Consider the following 16,642-nt stretch of genomic DNA (forward strand, 5'->3'; position numbering starts at 1 on the left):
GGGACTTGGCTCCCACGGAGTCGTAACTTCGAAGTCGAAGATAATTTCGTCTATCTTGGAACCAGTATTAACAGTAACCACTATGTCAGCCTCAAAATCCAACGCTGAATAACTCTTGCCAACAGGTGCTACTTCGGACTGAGTAGGCAATTGAGAAGTAAAGTCCTCTCTCGACGAACAAAGACCAAACTCTATAAGTCACTCATTATTCTCGTCCTGCTATATGGTGCGTAGGCATGGACGCCTGCACCTACGGTGGCTTGCTCATGTACTCACTTGGAATCTCCAATTGGCGCCAAACAGCGAAAAGGAAGAACGACTGGCGTGCTGGTAAGGGATGTCTACGCCAATAAGAAGAAGAATATAGAATAAGAAGAAAATTGTTACGATATACCACAAATATTAAAATACTTAGACTATCGTCAAAGCAAGATTTGTAAAACCATCGATAGCATTTCTCACACAAATGTGCTGTTCATAAGATTCCATCAATTCGAAAGTAGTGTAAACCACAGCTAATATATAGGCGCCAAACTAATTATAATTATAAATTTAATATGCAGTAATAATAATAATAATTAGTGAAACTATGTGGGAGACATATGAGACGATCGTAAAATTCACATTGCGTCACAGAATGTTCATCATAAACCTATCACAATTTATCCGTTTAAATTTATTACACTATTATTATTACAAAATATTGAAGAAGTTTATAAAAACAGTTGAATTACGATCGTATTGTGAAATATGGCAGGAGCGAAGCTTTAAAATGCACAAATGCATTTACTTAGATGTGATTCCCCTTAGTGAAATATTATCAGTTTATCAAAATTATGTTACGGGGGTCGTTCGATGTCTCGATGATCTAAAAATAATTTGGTTTCCACACACTATTTAATATAGCAACTCAGATCTGTAGAAACGTTATAGTCTCGAGATACCTTTTCGGTTCTTCGGAAAGGAATATAATTTTATTGGAGTAAAGCTGGATTCACCTAACTTTTTCTTTATTTCAAACACTCTTGAGTTGAAGCTCATAAATAGGCTTTTGTTGTTATGTGTGCCTATGTTTATGACATTTTGTTGAATGTTATTATAAGATCTTTATGCATAATTTCTAACCGAGTGATCTCATTAGGTTGACTAGAAGCTTATTAACCTATGTATGTCTTAACACTCAAATGACGATTCAGAGTTCCTATGCTAAACCTATGTTTAGTTTCAGTGTTACTGTTTGACAGTTGCAGAGTTGCATTTCAATTCATTTATGGTCACTAAAAACCTCACTTTTGTGACCAACTAGCCTTGTACCTTGGTCAAGTTCATAAGCATGGTAAGACTCCTCCATTAACAGCAAAATGCTTACAAAGTATCTTTGAAGATAAATATGTCTATATACAATATACCTATACAAGATAAATATGTATATGTATGCATATGAAAATGTGAGTATGTAAGTTTCTAGATACCAAAGTGTTATTGCCTTTTCGGACGCTATCTCCAATGTCAAGTTAGATACTGGCAAACATAAACTCATATACAAACATACTTACATACTTATGTATATGTATTTATTCAATAAAGAAGACGCTACCTTTCAAATACCAATTTAGTACGCACAATTTTTAATTATTTCCTAACTGATAAATATTTATCAGCATATTTTTGAATGCCATCGAACTACCGATGGTTGTATGTATACATTATATATATGTGGCAGTCTTCTTGGATAGTTACAGCCGACTTTTTACATCATTATGCATTAAGTACGTACATACATACATACTAGGGCGTCCGTTATTTTCAAAGTTTATTTATTTTTTTTTTTTTGTTTTTTTGTTTTTGCGCTAGAAAATTAATGAATCTAATGTAAACTCTTATTTAGACCGTACCTAAATCATTCTACTTTCCCCTTATATTTAACTTAGAATATTTTGATTTTTACACTACATTTTTTGACTCCAAAAAAAAACCCATAACTTGGAAAATATTATATTCTAATAAAAAATTGTTCGCTCTACAAAAAAGGCGAGTTCTATTCCGATGATTATGGATTTTTTTGCATGTCAAACTCATAAACCTAGGTCTCATCGGCAGTTTTAATGCTCTCCATGAATGTGGTATCCGAATTCGCACGATCAAGCATGTCCATAGAGACCTGTTTACGGTACTCTTTTTGAAAAAGTTCAGCTTTATCAGGACGAGTCGAGCAAGAACGCATTTTATACCCAAAATACCCACCAAAATTGTTCGAACGATCTCGCGAGAGATGAGGAACTCTCTTGCAATCTCTCTAACCTTGCCTAACGATCATCATATCTATCACTTTTTTAATATTTTCATCAGTTGAAGAGATCGAAGGTCGCCCAGAAAGAGGCATGAAGGCTTAGTCCCACTCGTAGGCTTGTGTAAGCCTTCTCCAATATTCGCAATGAATCCGCACTAGGAATTTGGTTAGAAATATACAATTTTAGAAACATTTTTTGTTCGATATTTTTATCCATTGTAAAAATAACGGACACCCTTATATATGCATACAAACATACAGTACGTATTTGCTTTTTTTATATGGACGATCGTCAGTAATAATGAAAAGATCAGTATATTTATCTTATTAATTAAATTAATTATTTAATTTTCATTAGTATTATATGTGCATGCATACATACAACTATTATAATCAATGCGTAATTTTATGATCAAGACATTTGCGTCGTACCTTCGAGTTATCGACATATGTATGTATGTATGTATATGTAAATTCACACATCTTCTTCTTCTTGATTGGCGTAGACACCGCTTACGCGATTATAGCCGAGTTAACAACAGCGCGCCAGTCGTTTCTTTTTTTCGCTACGTGGCGCCAATTGGATATTCCAAGCGAAGCCAGGTCCTTCTCCATTTGGTCCTTCCAACCGAGTGGAGGTCTTCCTCTTCCTCTGTTCCCCCGGCGGGTACTGCGTCGAATACTTTCAGAGCTGGAGTGTTTTCATCCATCCGGACAACATGACCTAGCCAGCGTAGCCGCTGTCTTTTAATTCGCTGAACTATGTCAATGTCGTCGTATATCTCACATAATTCACACATACTCACTATTAAATAGCGAAAATGAAGTTGACGAGAGGCAACATATCTTGTAATCAATAGATAGTTTAGAGAACATTAGTTCAACAAAGCTAAAAGCACCTCCTCATTCGTATGTTGCTCCAGAATTTTATTTGTATTGATAGCTAAGGAATGGGGACGTCCTTATTATTCTTCTAGGTAGAAAGTCCAAGATGTATGTATATTGTTGAGCATCATATGCGGATGAAGTTTCTTTTATACATATCGTCTCGTGATTCACGTAAATGCGGAATCCCCTTTTCAAATTAATTGCTAATTTTATGTTCATCGGTTAGACAATCCTTATAACATACCCATCAGATTCATGATTGGGCCATCAAATAAATTAACGCCCAATTAGTCTCAATACACCTTAATGTTTAACCGATTTCAATTAACTAATTGATCAAAGTGGATTTTAATAGGCATTCAAGTGATGTAAAAGTTCCCATGCAACCCGTGGATCGCAGTCATTTGTTAATCGTGTTAATTCAATTAATTAAGTGTGAAAATCAAATGCATTATTAGCTTAATTGCTTCAGACCTTTGATTTATTCAAATATTGTTTTAAGTAGTCCCCAGTTCATGCTTGGAGGATTTTACTGCTTTGTTATGGCATTTTATAAGTTTTTGGTTAATGGGGTTTTGTGGGCGTGGTATTGGTGCGATTACACCCATCTACGAACTCGTCCTTACTTTCTTGCCAAGGAACACACTCAGATGCCTATGTTATAAGCTACTACTGGAGATCTGAACTATCAGACTTGGTACAGGTGATAATAAAATTCGTTTAAAAGACTCAAAAAAGATAGACGATATAAAACGTAAACCTCTTACATCGGGGCAACCCATAGTAGTCCGTGCTTTTAGCAAAAAATAAATGTTATCTATTGACTTCTGCTTGTTGACTTCTAGTAGTCTTAATTAGGAGGCTACGGTTGATGCAATGTGCTAAAAAGCGTTAAATCCAATTATAAGTACTTATTTATTATGTATGGTGAGTTAGAGACCGAATAGTCGAGAGGATGCAGTCATGTGTAGAAGCTCACGCAAGTGAGCAAAGTTCTCTGAGCGCCATTCACTTGGGAGTGGCCAGAAACGATTCTTTTACATATGGCTCAAACAGTTCACGACTTTCGGTCTTAGACCAAGTATCTTCTGCATAGCCAAAAAGCATCCGTTTGAAGGCGAGCTAAAGTGAGAAGGCAAAACATCGCTTCCCAGGGTTGTGCACTGCGTTTAGGACAGGCCACGTAAAAAACACCCACAATGAAAAGAAGAAAACAGTCTCGGTTGAAATGTCTACAACAATAGAGAATAAGAGGAAGATATACATATGTAGATCGAATAAGGTGGTATACTCTTCTTGAAAATATTTGTTTATCTCGAATCCTTTACTTTTTTGCCAGCAGTTAAAGTAAATTTAAATAGTCGTTTGTGACTTTTGCACTCAACAATTGAAATACTAGATAATTTTCCAGTAAAAACTGACGTTTTCTGACTGCTACGAGAACGTAGTAATTATGCATAACTGTCTCTATGTATTACTGTATATAAGTATATTGTTAAGGTAAAGGCGCCGAGTTTCTAAACTTGAGTAATCTATTCTAAAATTATCACACTCAATTTGTCTTAGCTGCCTTATGTTCAAATTTTCCATATGTCTAGTATATAATATATAGATATATAAGTATAGTATATCCTTAATGGCGTATTGCACGTGAGTGGTCATACTTACACTGAATGCATGCTCTTGGCACATTTCGCATAAGATGCGTACACACAGTTGTAGATATATGTATACATATAGATATGTATATATATATCATATTTGATATCCGCGCGACAATTGATCGTGGATATTACAGTTATCTACTATAAAATGGGTTAATGCCTCCACTATGGTCGCTAAGCAGTTAAAAGCTTAAGTTGCTAGCAAAAATTATTGGTATGATGAATGATGACGGAATGTCTCAAATGCCGGCAAAGTCCGCGTGACAAGCGTATAGCTTTCTTCATAGCGTCGGCTGACGCATGCCACATGTCAGCGCGTAAATTAAAACGAAGGGTTTCACACATATACCATACTTTCATATATGAGTGTGTGTGTGTGTGTAATATAATAGGTAAATAATACTCGTAAATATATAGCCATAATAAACGGTTTAATGGACAGAGTGAAAAAGTTAAGAGCGCAAGCAACATGATATTTCCTTATGGCTTGTAAAATTACTTGCAATTAGTTTATTCAAATGTCATATTAGTGGACTTGAGTACACAGTGAGTTGAAGTGGTGTTGTGCTAAGTTAAGGTGGCTGCAGTTCTTTGGAGACACGACATTTTTCCGTTAGTTAATTTGCTGTTTAAAGTCTACAGGTAATCAAAAATATAACTTATTTCTTATGACTATTTACTCAAACCATTGCTCGTGAGAGAGAATCTATCTCTTTCTTTGAATTTGAAAATAACTCCGAAGTTTCAAGCCTTCTATATTCCTACTGGGTAACTTTTACGCGCCAAATCACACACGAGTGGCCGTATTGGGTTTAATGGGCTACCAATTTTAGGCAAAACTATCGGAAACGATTTTCAAATTTACATTGTTGATTTGTAAAAGCTTTACTCACAGATAGCTTTGTGATGGTTAAAAAAATAAAATAGTATATATGTATGTACATATGTATATACTATAGCAAGCTATACCAAGCTAACACTATGGACGAATATGGTAATTACCGGACAACGAACTTCTGAATCTTGTAATAGTCTGACAAAATTTTCGATAATTTCTAATACTACCTGCGATTATCGTGGGCTCCATCAGAGTATATCTAAATGAATTTCAGATGAAGCTTCGAAAAGTTTTGAAGTTTTGTGGTTTTTGGGAACTGCGGAGAGTTCTTGAATGAAGATTTAACTTGAACACTGGAAAAAAGTTAAAAATTCACATCTGTCCAGTTTACTATCGGCTCTGATAAGTGCCTATACTTCATTATATTGGATATATAAAAATCGCTTCTAATTTGTATCAAATATTCATTATGACCGACTTTTAGCGCGACCTCTTTAGCTAACCATACTGAAAAAGCGCTGAATGCCAAAGCGCCTGGAAATCCTGATACAGGGTTGTAAACTAAGCAACCCATTATTGAATTATATTCCGTCTTCTTCTTTACTGTTGTGGAAACCGCTTATGCGATTATAGCCGAGTTAACAACAGCGCGCCAGTCGTTTCTTCTTTTCGCTACGTGGCGCCAATAGGATATTCCAAGCGAAGCTATGTCCCTTTCCACCTGGTCCTTCCAACGGAGTGGAGGTCTTCCCCTGTTTCCCCCGGTGGGTACTGCGTCGAATACTTTCAGAGCTGGAGTGTTTTCATCCATTCGGACAACATGACCTAGCCAGCGTAGCCGCTGTCTTTTAATTCGCTAAACTATGTCAATGGCGTCGTATATCTCATACAGCTCATCGTTCCATTGAATGCGATATTCGCCGTGGCCAACGCGCAAAGGACCATAAATCTTTCGCAGAACCTTTCTCTCAAAAACTCGCAACGTCGACTCATCGGTTGTTGACATCGTCCAAGCCTCTGCACCATATAGCAGGACGGGAATAATGCGTGACTTATAGAGTTTGGCTTTTGTTCTTTGAGAGAGGACTTTACTTCTCAATTGCCTAATCAGTCCGAAGTAGCACTTGTTGGCAAGAGTTATCCTGCGTTGGATTTCCAGGCTGACATTGTTGGCGGTGTTTATACTGGTTCTTAAATAGACGAAACTATCTACAACTTCAAAGTTATGACCGTCAACAGTGACGTGAGAGCCAAGTCGCGAGTGCGACGACTGTTTGCTTGATGACAGGAGATATTTCGTCTTGCCGTCGTTCACCACCAGACCCATTTGCTTCCTTGTCCAGTCTGGAGAGAGCAGAATTAACGGCGCCGGTGTTGAGGCCGATAATATCATTATATTCCTTACCTGACCAAAAAATTTACAGTCAAAAATAAGAAATTGTCGAAATAAAGTATTAAGTACACAATTTGATCAAAAATAATCACTATTTAGCGCCCCGGGACACCCCTTGTACCAATGAGTGTGGAAAAACGGAAAAAACCAAACGGTAGCATCACCAGATACAGATGCTGATAACAATAACTATATTAAACATACATACATACGCTTTCATATATGTATATGACTACGAGGGTGGTACATTAAATACACGACAGTCGGACGTGCCTTCCGTCTATCACAACATGATCGATCTGGTTGTTGGCTTTTCGATCCGGAGACAGCCAGGTAGTTTGATGAATTTTCCTATGCTGGAATCTAGTACTACAGATAACCGTATTTCGAGCCCCAGGACTCGGCAACGGAGTATCCCTTCTACCACGAATCCTACACCTATTTTGTGTCACTGTAATAAATACCATAAGGACCTACTCGTCTCAGTCCTTCTCCCATCCATAGCACTTCTTGGACCGTGGTGATGTTAGCCTACACTCTAACTAACTCTAAGGGATCCCAATTAAGGGACCGAACATTACAGCTGCATGCCCTCAAATCGTAATCATTTGCAATGGTCATTATCAAAAGGGGGGTCGCTCAATCGATGCTGTTTCCTTCTTTTCGTCTTCAAATGGATGTTTTTTGGCTACCCAGAAGATACTTGGTCTAAGACCAGAAGTCGTCAGCTGTTTGAGCCATATATAAAAGAATCGTTTCTGGCCACTCACCAGTGAATGACGCTAAGAAATCTTTCCTCACTGGCTTGAACTTCTACACATGACTCCACCCTCCATCATATACTGCATGCTTTATTTTTCAGAAGGGTTATCACTGGGGCATGTTAATCAAACAAAAAGGAGACTACATTGTGAAATAAATCCCAATTTTCCCCAAAAATTTCGTTTTTCGTTTGTATGCTAAGTACTTATCGAACCGTCCTCTTATGTACAATGTATAGAACATAGCTTTGTGTACATTGCATTTCTATTACCACATTTAACCGTCTATTGTTTACTTTCCGGTCTGGAAAATTTATAGAATCGTTTAATTTATCTAATTTCCATTTTTATTTTATTTTTTTTTTTTTTTTTGAGTTTACAGAATCGTGTTCGAAAATGTAAATACTTACTTGGCTATATGGCTTTTATTCCCGCCAAATTCTGCTGTGTGCCTCTTTCCATTCGAGATTAATTGTTTTCTTTGGATAATATTGTTGCAAACATGTTGGACAATGAAAGTGCACTTCCATTTCTATTCGTTAATTGTACTCGTATGTAAATATCAATATACCTATGTCAATACGGATAAAGCAAGCGTTCGTATTTGTAAACGAAAAACAACAAAAAGCTTGTCAACACGAACTTATAGCTAAAATACTTTATTGCACAATGCATATTTCAAGTTGAATTGTGACTCGAGAAAAAACGGGCAACAAAAAAAAACTTGGTGTTCCGGTTTTTCGTATATTTTTCCGCATTTATACCCGTTGTCATACTAACTGGTATGAATTGGTTATATTATAGTTATGAATTTTTAATTTACTTATGCAACTAACAGTAAAATAGTAGTTAGATTTTTGCTTTTAACTTCCACTGCGCCTCTAAAAGTATGAAATTGTTGTTAACAAACCCCATTTTGGGTACATAAATTTCGTTTTTATGAAGTAATATAGTCACACCCACAAACCCTTATTGTTCGAAAAAATAAAAAGTGTGATAATTTAGTAATCAGTAAATCAATTATAAGCGAACGTAAACTCATTTACTATGAGAGCCACAACTGTCCATTAAATTACGATAGAAACTAATTTTACTCTGAGGAACTTGACCCAGACTGGTCCATTTAAACGGCGACCGCAAAACGAACCAATTAAAGATTTTTCCTTAAATTAGTACATTTTACACAAAGGACGACGGCTCGAAAACAACGAAAGGCATTTGAGCTGGTATTGCGGGACCGCATACCAAACTATCTACACCAATTGGACGTTTTCCGAGAATGAAATGTTCAACCTTCCTCGAGACAAATTTAGCTTCCTTGTCGCGGTCTATACAGGGCACTGCAGGTTCAGGAAGCACTTGTCCAACATGGACTTACATGGGCATAGCCTCTTGCGCAAACTGCCGGCATTGCGACACGGAACAGGAAGCTCCAGAACACCTGATTCTAGATTGCCTAGCAATTTGTAGATGCAAGCTCAACGCCCTAGGTTCCAACTACTTGGACAAGACTCACGTCGCCTCAGTCACGCCCAACTAGCTCCTGCAATTGTTCAGAATACTGGACCTTTGTGACCATATGTGATATAGGAGCGGGCACAATAGACCATAGGACGCAGTGCAAAGCTTCAATTCTACACAAGCACTGAACGCCCTTCCAGTCGAGGTTTAAAACAAGCGAATGGAATTGGTGTATGTATTGGATTAAGCGTGGCATTCTTGTATTGACTCAGAAGCCTACGTGTCTTTTGAATGCTATAATTAAGATTTTTACTAATATACGTGAAAATGTAGTTTTTTGTTAGTCCAGGTAAAATTTGATCAGAACATAGTAGGCTTGACTACATAACTGGATTTTAGCGTGCTCGGAAAACAATTTCTACGACAAGGAATGTTACGACGAGCAACAGAAAGACATTAAACAACAAAACAAAATTATGAAACGAGCATTTTGGAAAGCAAAAAAAAAGTGTACATATGTATATTGGTCGAACGAGCCTCAGGGAAGCTGTCAAAAGTAAACTGACGACTTCATTAGCCCAGCCCTGGCTGTCGCTTCTCTTCTCACATACGCTTGAGTGATATAGACATAGGACAGAAAGACTCGCTGGAGTTACGAATGGAGCAAAGCTTTTGGGTAGGGTTAGTGGAGGAGTACACTGTCGGGAACTTTCTACCAACCGCAGTCTTAGACTTCCTGACTACTGCAGTTTTTTTTCAAGCAGTGATGCTCCGGATAGCATTCTCCTTCAAAGTGGTGACTATCCTCTCCGAGAGAAGCATAGCGATATTAGGCTTGAGTTCTGTGACTGTGTACTCAAGACTAGTGATAGAATGTCTAGACACCTTATTTCTGGTACCGAGTTTTTTTATGATTAAACTGATTTGGTTGTCTGGCCACAGCAGTATTGGAGGAAACTGTAAGGTTGATGAGCTTGCTAGGACAGTTACTTTAGCCTCAATAATTGGAATTGGAAACGGGTAGCCTCTTATGGTTCACTACTGGAATGTTTGGCCTCAAACCAAATCAGCAAACGCTGGTCGGCTACCAGCAGCTGTGCAATCGCAAGATTCTTCTGGCTCAGGATAAATCGAAATAGATCTATGGAAATCTTTGCTAACAGCACAGTCCACTTTTCAGTGGAAGTTCTAACTGGACACTGTCTGATCGAAATTCATGCAATAAGTTTGAATACCTTACTGGTAGAGTCGATTCGGCGCCGTTCGCAGCAACTCGGACTGACGTATGGAACGACTTGGTGCATTTTACGTCGAGATCTTAAATTTAAAACGTACAAAAAATAGAGCTTATGCAAGAACTGAAGCCGCTCGACCTTCCCAAGCAAAATCGCTTCGCTCTATGGGCTCTTGAAAAGTTCCAAGAAGATTCGACGTTTTCAAGACAAATTTTGTTCAGCAATGAGACCCATTTCTGGCACAATGGGTATGTAAACATAAAAAATTTGGGACGAAGAACAACATGAAGGGATTCAAGAGCTGACATTTCATCCAGAAAAAAACGGCTTGGTGTGGTTTGTAGTCCGGTGGAATCATCAATCCATATTTCTTCAAAAATAATGCCTGTGAGAACGTAACCGTAAATGGCAACCGTTATCGCGCCGTGATAACCGACTATTTGATGCCTGAAATTGAAGCTCGTGATCTCGGTGACATTTGGTTACGACAAGACGGCTTAACTTCCCACACATCGCATCAATCAAAGGATTTATTGAGAGAGCACTTCGATGAGCAGATAATTTTCGGTCGATTGGTCACCAAGATCGTGTGATTTCACACCATTAAACTTTTTCCTGTAGGGATATGTAAAGTCTATGCGGACAATTGACAAAGACATCTCGCATGTCACTCGCCAGTTACCAGTCGAAAAGCTTGAACGATTCATCGAAAATTAGACTCAACGATTGGACCATCTGAAACGTAGCCACGGCCAACATTTAAAAGAGATAATATTCGAAAAATAAATGGAAAAGAATGAAAGGCTTTTGTGTTTTGCTCTAAAAAGTAATGAACCTCGATATGGATCGCCATTTAGTTCGTTAATTTTTTGCGCAAACCGCATATTTTTCCAGCTTTGAACTCAACGTCCAAAGAGATCAGATCATTTTCTTCTGAATTGTCGTCTAAGTAATCAATCGTTTTGCAGCCTAGAGTATTTTCAGATCCAATTTTATAATAATTTGCTCTCCACCAGTACTATTAGTATATCTCTAAGTAATCAAACTTAATCAGCGCCCATCATAGTCTAGTGGGTCAAGTGCATGGCGTTGGTTGTAAACCCGGTTGTTAATTTGTCTCGCTCATTAAAAAACGTCTCATAAAAACCCATCAGCAGCTCATTGAGTTTATTAGCGGAAAATTGTGGAAGTATTCATAATATGGGTGGAAGCTCTACTGAAACTTCAATGTGTTATTGTTGTTATTACGAACTCATTGTATGTACATACACACATATGTATATATGTATATGAATAGCCGAAGTGTAAGCACGGCTTAATGAAGTTAAATAATTTTTAAGTTGTTTTTTTGTTTTTTTTTTATTAGTTTTGTTTCTAAGTGCCACAAGTGAAACGTGATAATGCAAAATTTAAGACAAAGCCCAACTATTCAGGTATTCATGTTAAACGGCAAATAGTTGTAAGTTAAAAACGTGAGTGCAATGGCGCTTGAATGCAGTTTTTAATGATGATGAGGGGTTTAAGTACTTTTCACTACAACTACCATATACATACCTACAAACATAACTAAATGTTTATATAATTCAATATTTCAATATTTCTCCTTTGCCATTGTACAACATACATACATTTTATATGATATACTATGCATGTACATATGTATGTTCCATATCTGTATTTTATTTAATCTTTTTCATTTCCCTTTTTTTGCAGACAAATTGTAATACCGTTAACATTTAAGCCATTAAGTAGCAAAAATTTACTTTTAAGAAAAATATGTCTGATCAGTCATCCATCGAAATGAGTTCAGTCGATCGTCCGGTAAACCGTTTCCAGGTGAATCCTGTGAATCACAAAGTGAACAGTGAGACAGTGAAATTGGAAGTGCCACAAGAGGTCTATCGTCGTTTACTCAATAGTGATGGTGAGCCATTGGAGGATGACACTTTCAATGAGGACGCTACAGAAATTTTAAATAAACAGAATTTACAACGAACACAAAGGTACGTGCTTTGTTAGACATTTAAGGTAGTAGTCTGGTAACTTATGCCTATTTTCATGACTTCTTTAGAGGGTGGTTTCTTATAGGAAAATAAAAATGAATTATCTTGAATATTTAGAGTGTTTTTATTTACATATTGAAAATATGAAAAAAAATTTATTCGAAAAAATTTAGTACTTTATTACTATTATTATTGTCACTCGAAGTCGGAACCTCAAAAACAATGCATGTAGGGTGGTCAACCAAGTTCAGTTCTTCCATTTTTGGCAACAAAAAGTTTGTTAGCATCGATTTTCACCGTAACGTGTCCAACAGCTCTTTGATGTTATCTGAAACACAAATATTTATTGGGCAATTATTTTTAATTTATAGACATGCCATTCTGTTCGGAAGTACTGAAGTTAAATTTGAAGGATAAATAACAAAATGACGGACTTTGAAAAAAAAGTCCTTTTATTTTAGCAAAGAAAGGTTTGTAAAATAAAAAGTTAGGGGTGAAAAAAAAATTCTCGTTAGTACAGACGAGAACTATAAGTGTGTAGAACAGCCTGATTTGCAAGAAATCGGTTCAGTAGAAAAAAAGTTAGGACCCGGGCCGACCAGAAAAACAATGTTTTGAGAAAAACGCGTTTAAAGTTCAACAACTCCGAGAGAGAGAACTCCGAGGCGCTCTAGGAAACTCGTTATAACTCCCGAAAAATTTCGAATTTCTGTCTGAAATTTTCACAGTATATTCTTAAGACATTGTACTTTCAAATTAAGCAAAAAAAAATTTTCGATTTTTTAAACCCAAGTTACCAGACTACTACCTTAAAGTGCAGTAGCACTTTGGTAAACAAAATTTTCATAAGACCTTTTTTCAGCTAAAGTGATTTTAAGACTTTCACTAACTAGTGTTTCATGGGTCTCAAGATATACCCGGTTGTTTCGTTGTCTTCAAGACATAATCAATAGTCTCGGTAGCCTTATTCTGCACCGTTAAAGGGTTATATCGATTTGCAAATCAGTAAAAACATGTTTTTTCGTGAAATTAATTTTATTAGAAAATAAAAATAAAAATAATTTACATTTGTCGAATTTAATGTACTTTCATAATCAGCAATTAATTTCGGAAAACATTTGGAATACCTTAATCCTATAGCCGATCTTTTGTAGGACCTCCGAAAAATTGTTATAATTTCCAGAAATCCATCCTTCCATCATAGCTTAACAAATACATTTCAAATCCATCGGTCCAGCAGTTTCCGAAAACAGTTTTCCCACAGACTCTCAAAACACCGTTTTGAAAAAAATGCGTTTTAAGTTTTAAGAGCACTATGTTAAACAATTTTTAGAAATACCTCCGAAATTATTTGCCGGATCAACTTCAAAATTTTCGAGAATATTCTCAAATATATCTACATTCGATATGCACGAGTATGCAAAAAGAAAAATCATTTTTTTTAATTCTCAAGTTCCACGTAAGTGTGGTCTACATAACCGCAATGGACCCAGTTCTAAATACGGTCTCCATTCCTTAGCATTTCTTAACAATATTTAGAGAGTATTCTAAGTAGCCACAGTAACAACAATCACAACAGCATGAAAAGCGTATGATTCTTGTCTCTTAGAGACCTTATCTTCCAGTTTGCATTGCTTCAACGAATTCACGTAGAGAATCAAGTAAGTTCAAGAAATTTCCCTCGATGACGCAGGTGTTTGGCACTCAGCTTAACGCAAGTCAGGAGGTTAGGTTTATACCAAGAGTTTTTGGGGAACTTGGAACTAAACATCTCATTATAGATTACGTGGATTTCATTGATGGTTATTGAATTGTTTGCTAGTTTCAAAGTATATTGGGGCGTATTATCTACATCTATGTTCTATACTACCCTAGAACCAGCTTTTTAATCGTGAATACATCTTTTGTTACGAAAACATTTTACGAGTAAATCATTTCTTTTTTGCGTTTACTATCCAACGGGATTTATTTTTGTATTGGAACTTAGAGGTCAGAGTGTACTAACCCAAAAAATGTTTTTAAAAAATCTTGACGAAAATCTGAACCATCATCCTATTTAAAGGAATCGACAAAATTGTGATTAGTCAACTTTAAGGCTTCGAAAGTCCGTTTGAAAGTACTTATATGGAACACCATGCCTTAGGTATATAACAGAAAATCGGAAAAACAATTTAAAGTGTCTACAAAAGACCCACGGATCCGAATTATTTTTCTAAGTTTTTCTAAAGTTGTTGGTCGAGTACCAGAACGAAGGGTAATATCTAGTTATTTGATGTGATAGGGGTATTTGAATAATATTATTCAAAGGACAGTCATACTAAGCTGAAACTAGTACAAATCATCACTGGATAATCCTTATTTGCTTAAAGAATATATTATATAATATATTATGTTATATATCAGTAATAAATATAATAAATTTCTTGATTTTCAACCAAAGTCTAATTATTTTCCTCCAAAATAGGCAGTCTATCAAAAGCAGTTTTCGTGATAAAGACAAACCCTCGAGATTCAAGGATTCACAATCGCAAACAACACGATTTCAAGTCGCGCCACCAAATGAGGACGACTCTGACGACTCCAGTGGCAGCAAGGAGGATCGTGAGTTATTGGACAACGAATATGACACGAAATATGGCAAAAGTTTTCGGTAAGTTCAAATATATATAATTGCATTCATATTTGATATAAATATGTATAATATTTGCATTTTCTTGCAGACACTTCACACGCGAAGCTTTGCCTCGTTTGGATAACTATCGAAACATCATGTCCATACAAGCCGCCTATCGGCCCACACTTGATGAATTGCACAACGCAACGCTTACCGGAAAGGTAAATTTTCGAATTCGAAATAATTCGCACTAAAATATCCACAGTTTAGTGATGCGCTGGCATACTTTATAACTTACATAAGCAACTAATTGAATTCATCTATAATTGTGTGCATCTTTTGAAGTGCTCGATAGTCTTGTTATATTCTTATTGTTGTTGCTGTTCCTTTACTATTTCTAATTGGTTTAGTGGGTTCAGAATTGTTGCATTTCTCACTGTAACCCCTGTAATTCAATTATATGACAAATAAGATTCCCTGGACATATCTTCGCATATACAGTTATGCATATACATATATATTGCAGAAATATACTATGTACATTTACATACATTCCGTTGCCATGCGATTGAATATGAACTGGGGCAATTACGCCCAGCACAAAAGCCACTCATAATTTAATTAAGGCCAATTTTTAATTGATGCGTCATTTAGTGAATTTCAATGCGCCATTTTGGCCTTTGGGCGAATGCTTTTTAAATGCTAAGACAAATCAAAAGCTCTAATGTGATCAGTAGCCGTTTGCATATGTAAAGGGTGCTTTTTTTCGGAGGTATAGAGCTTTTTTGTACCCTGAACAGGGTATATTGAGCTTGCTACGAACTTTATAACAGAAACGCCGGATCCTACGTTTGGTTAGGTTAGATGCCTGATCGAAGATCTCATTTGGATCGCTATAGGTAGTCCTTTGTGAAGCCATAGAAAAGAAGAACCCTGTGTTTGAACTTAGCAAAACTCGTAGTAGTCAATACAAATTTGCATAGGCGTTTAATTTCCACTCCCACCAGTTCGGTGGGATGTCTGAAGGTATCCGCTCCCAAGTGCTTAAGTCTTGACCTTAAAAACGAGGGACAGTCAAGAAGGAATTGTTAAGTTGTTTCAACCTCATCTTCTTCCATATAGCTTCTGCAAACGGGGTCTGGTTAGATTTCCAACCTTACAGCATGGACGCCAATAGGACAATAGCCTGTTAAAAGCACCACAATTAGGGAGAGGCAGCCTTATTGAGGGCAAAGAGGTCCCTAGATCTGCTGCGATCGATCTTGGGCCAAAAGGCTTTTGCGACGACGCATGTACCAATGGTCTTTCGCAAAGCCCAGCTATCAAGGCTCGTATCGTCGCTCTGCTATCTGAGTGCATGGTCCCTTCTCTGAAGGAGGCTGCACCCCGGAGCAGCAGACCTACTGCTACCTTAACCCTATGAAATATAAAAATATAAATGATCGAGCTTGAGACGATTTAGAAATTTCCGTCTGTCTGTATATACGCGCACTAG

The 16,642-nt window shown here is 36.8% G+C and overlaps 1 protein-coding gene across 3 annotated transcripts in view; it reads left to right on the forward strand.

Annotated features, from left to right (window-relative positions):
* LOC126762659 (bumetanide-sensitive sodium-(potassium)-chloride cotransporter) overlaps positions 1-16,642 on the forward strand; it is a 38,465-nt gene that overhangs the window by 9,410 nt on the left and 12,413 nt on the right. For 2 of the 3 annotated variants that reach the window (XM_050479562.1, XM_050479564.1), the window contains exons 2-4: positions 12,244-12,533; positions 14,998-15,183; positions 15,254-15,368. In XM_050479562.1, the coding sequence (XP_050335519.1) occupies positions 12,307-12,533; positions 14,998-15,183; positions 15,254-15,368 (528 nt within the window). In that variant the 5' untranslated portion in view covers positions 12,244-12,306. Of the gene's footprint in view, positions 1-5,373; positions 5,485-12,243; positions 12,534-14,997; positions 15,184-15,253; positions 15,369-16,642 lie in introns of those variants that run through there. The other variant, XM_050479563.1, reaches the window with a different exon arrangement.

Source organism: Bactrocera neohumeralis, chromosome 6 (assembly GCF_024586455.1).
Source record: "Bactrocera neohumeralis isolate Rockhampton chromosome 6, APGP_CSIRO_Bneo_wtdbg2-racon-allhic-juicebox.fasta_v2, whole genome shotgun sequence".
In the NCBI taxonomy this organism is placed as follows: domain Eukaryota; kingdom Metazoa; phylum Arthropoda; class Insecta; order Diptera; family Tephritidae; genus Bactrocera; species Bactrocera neohumeralis.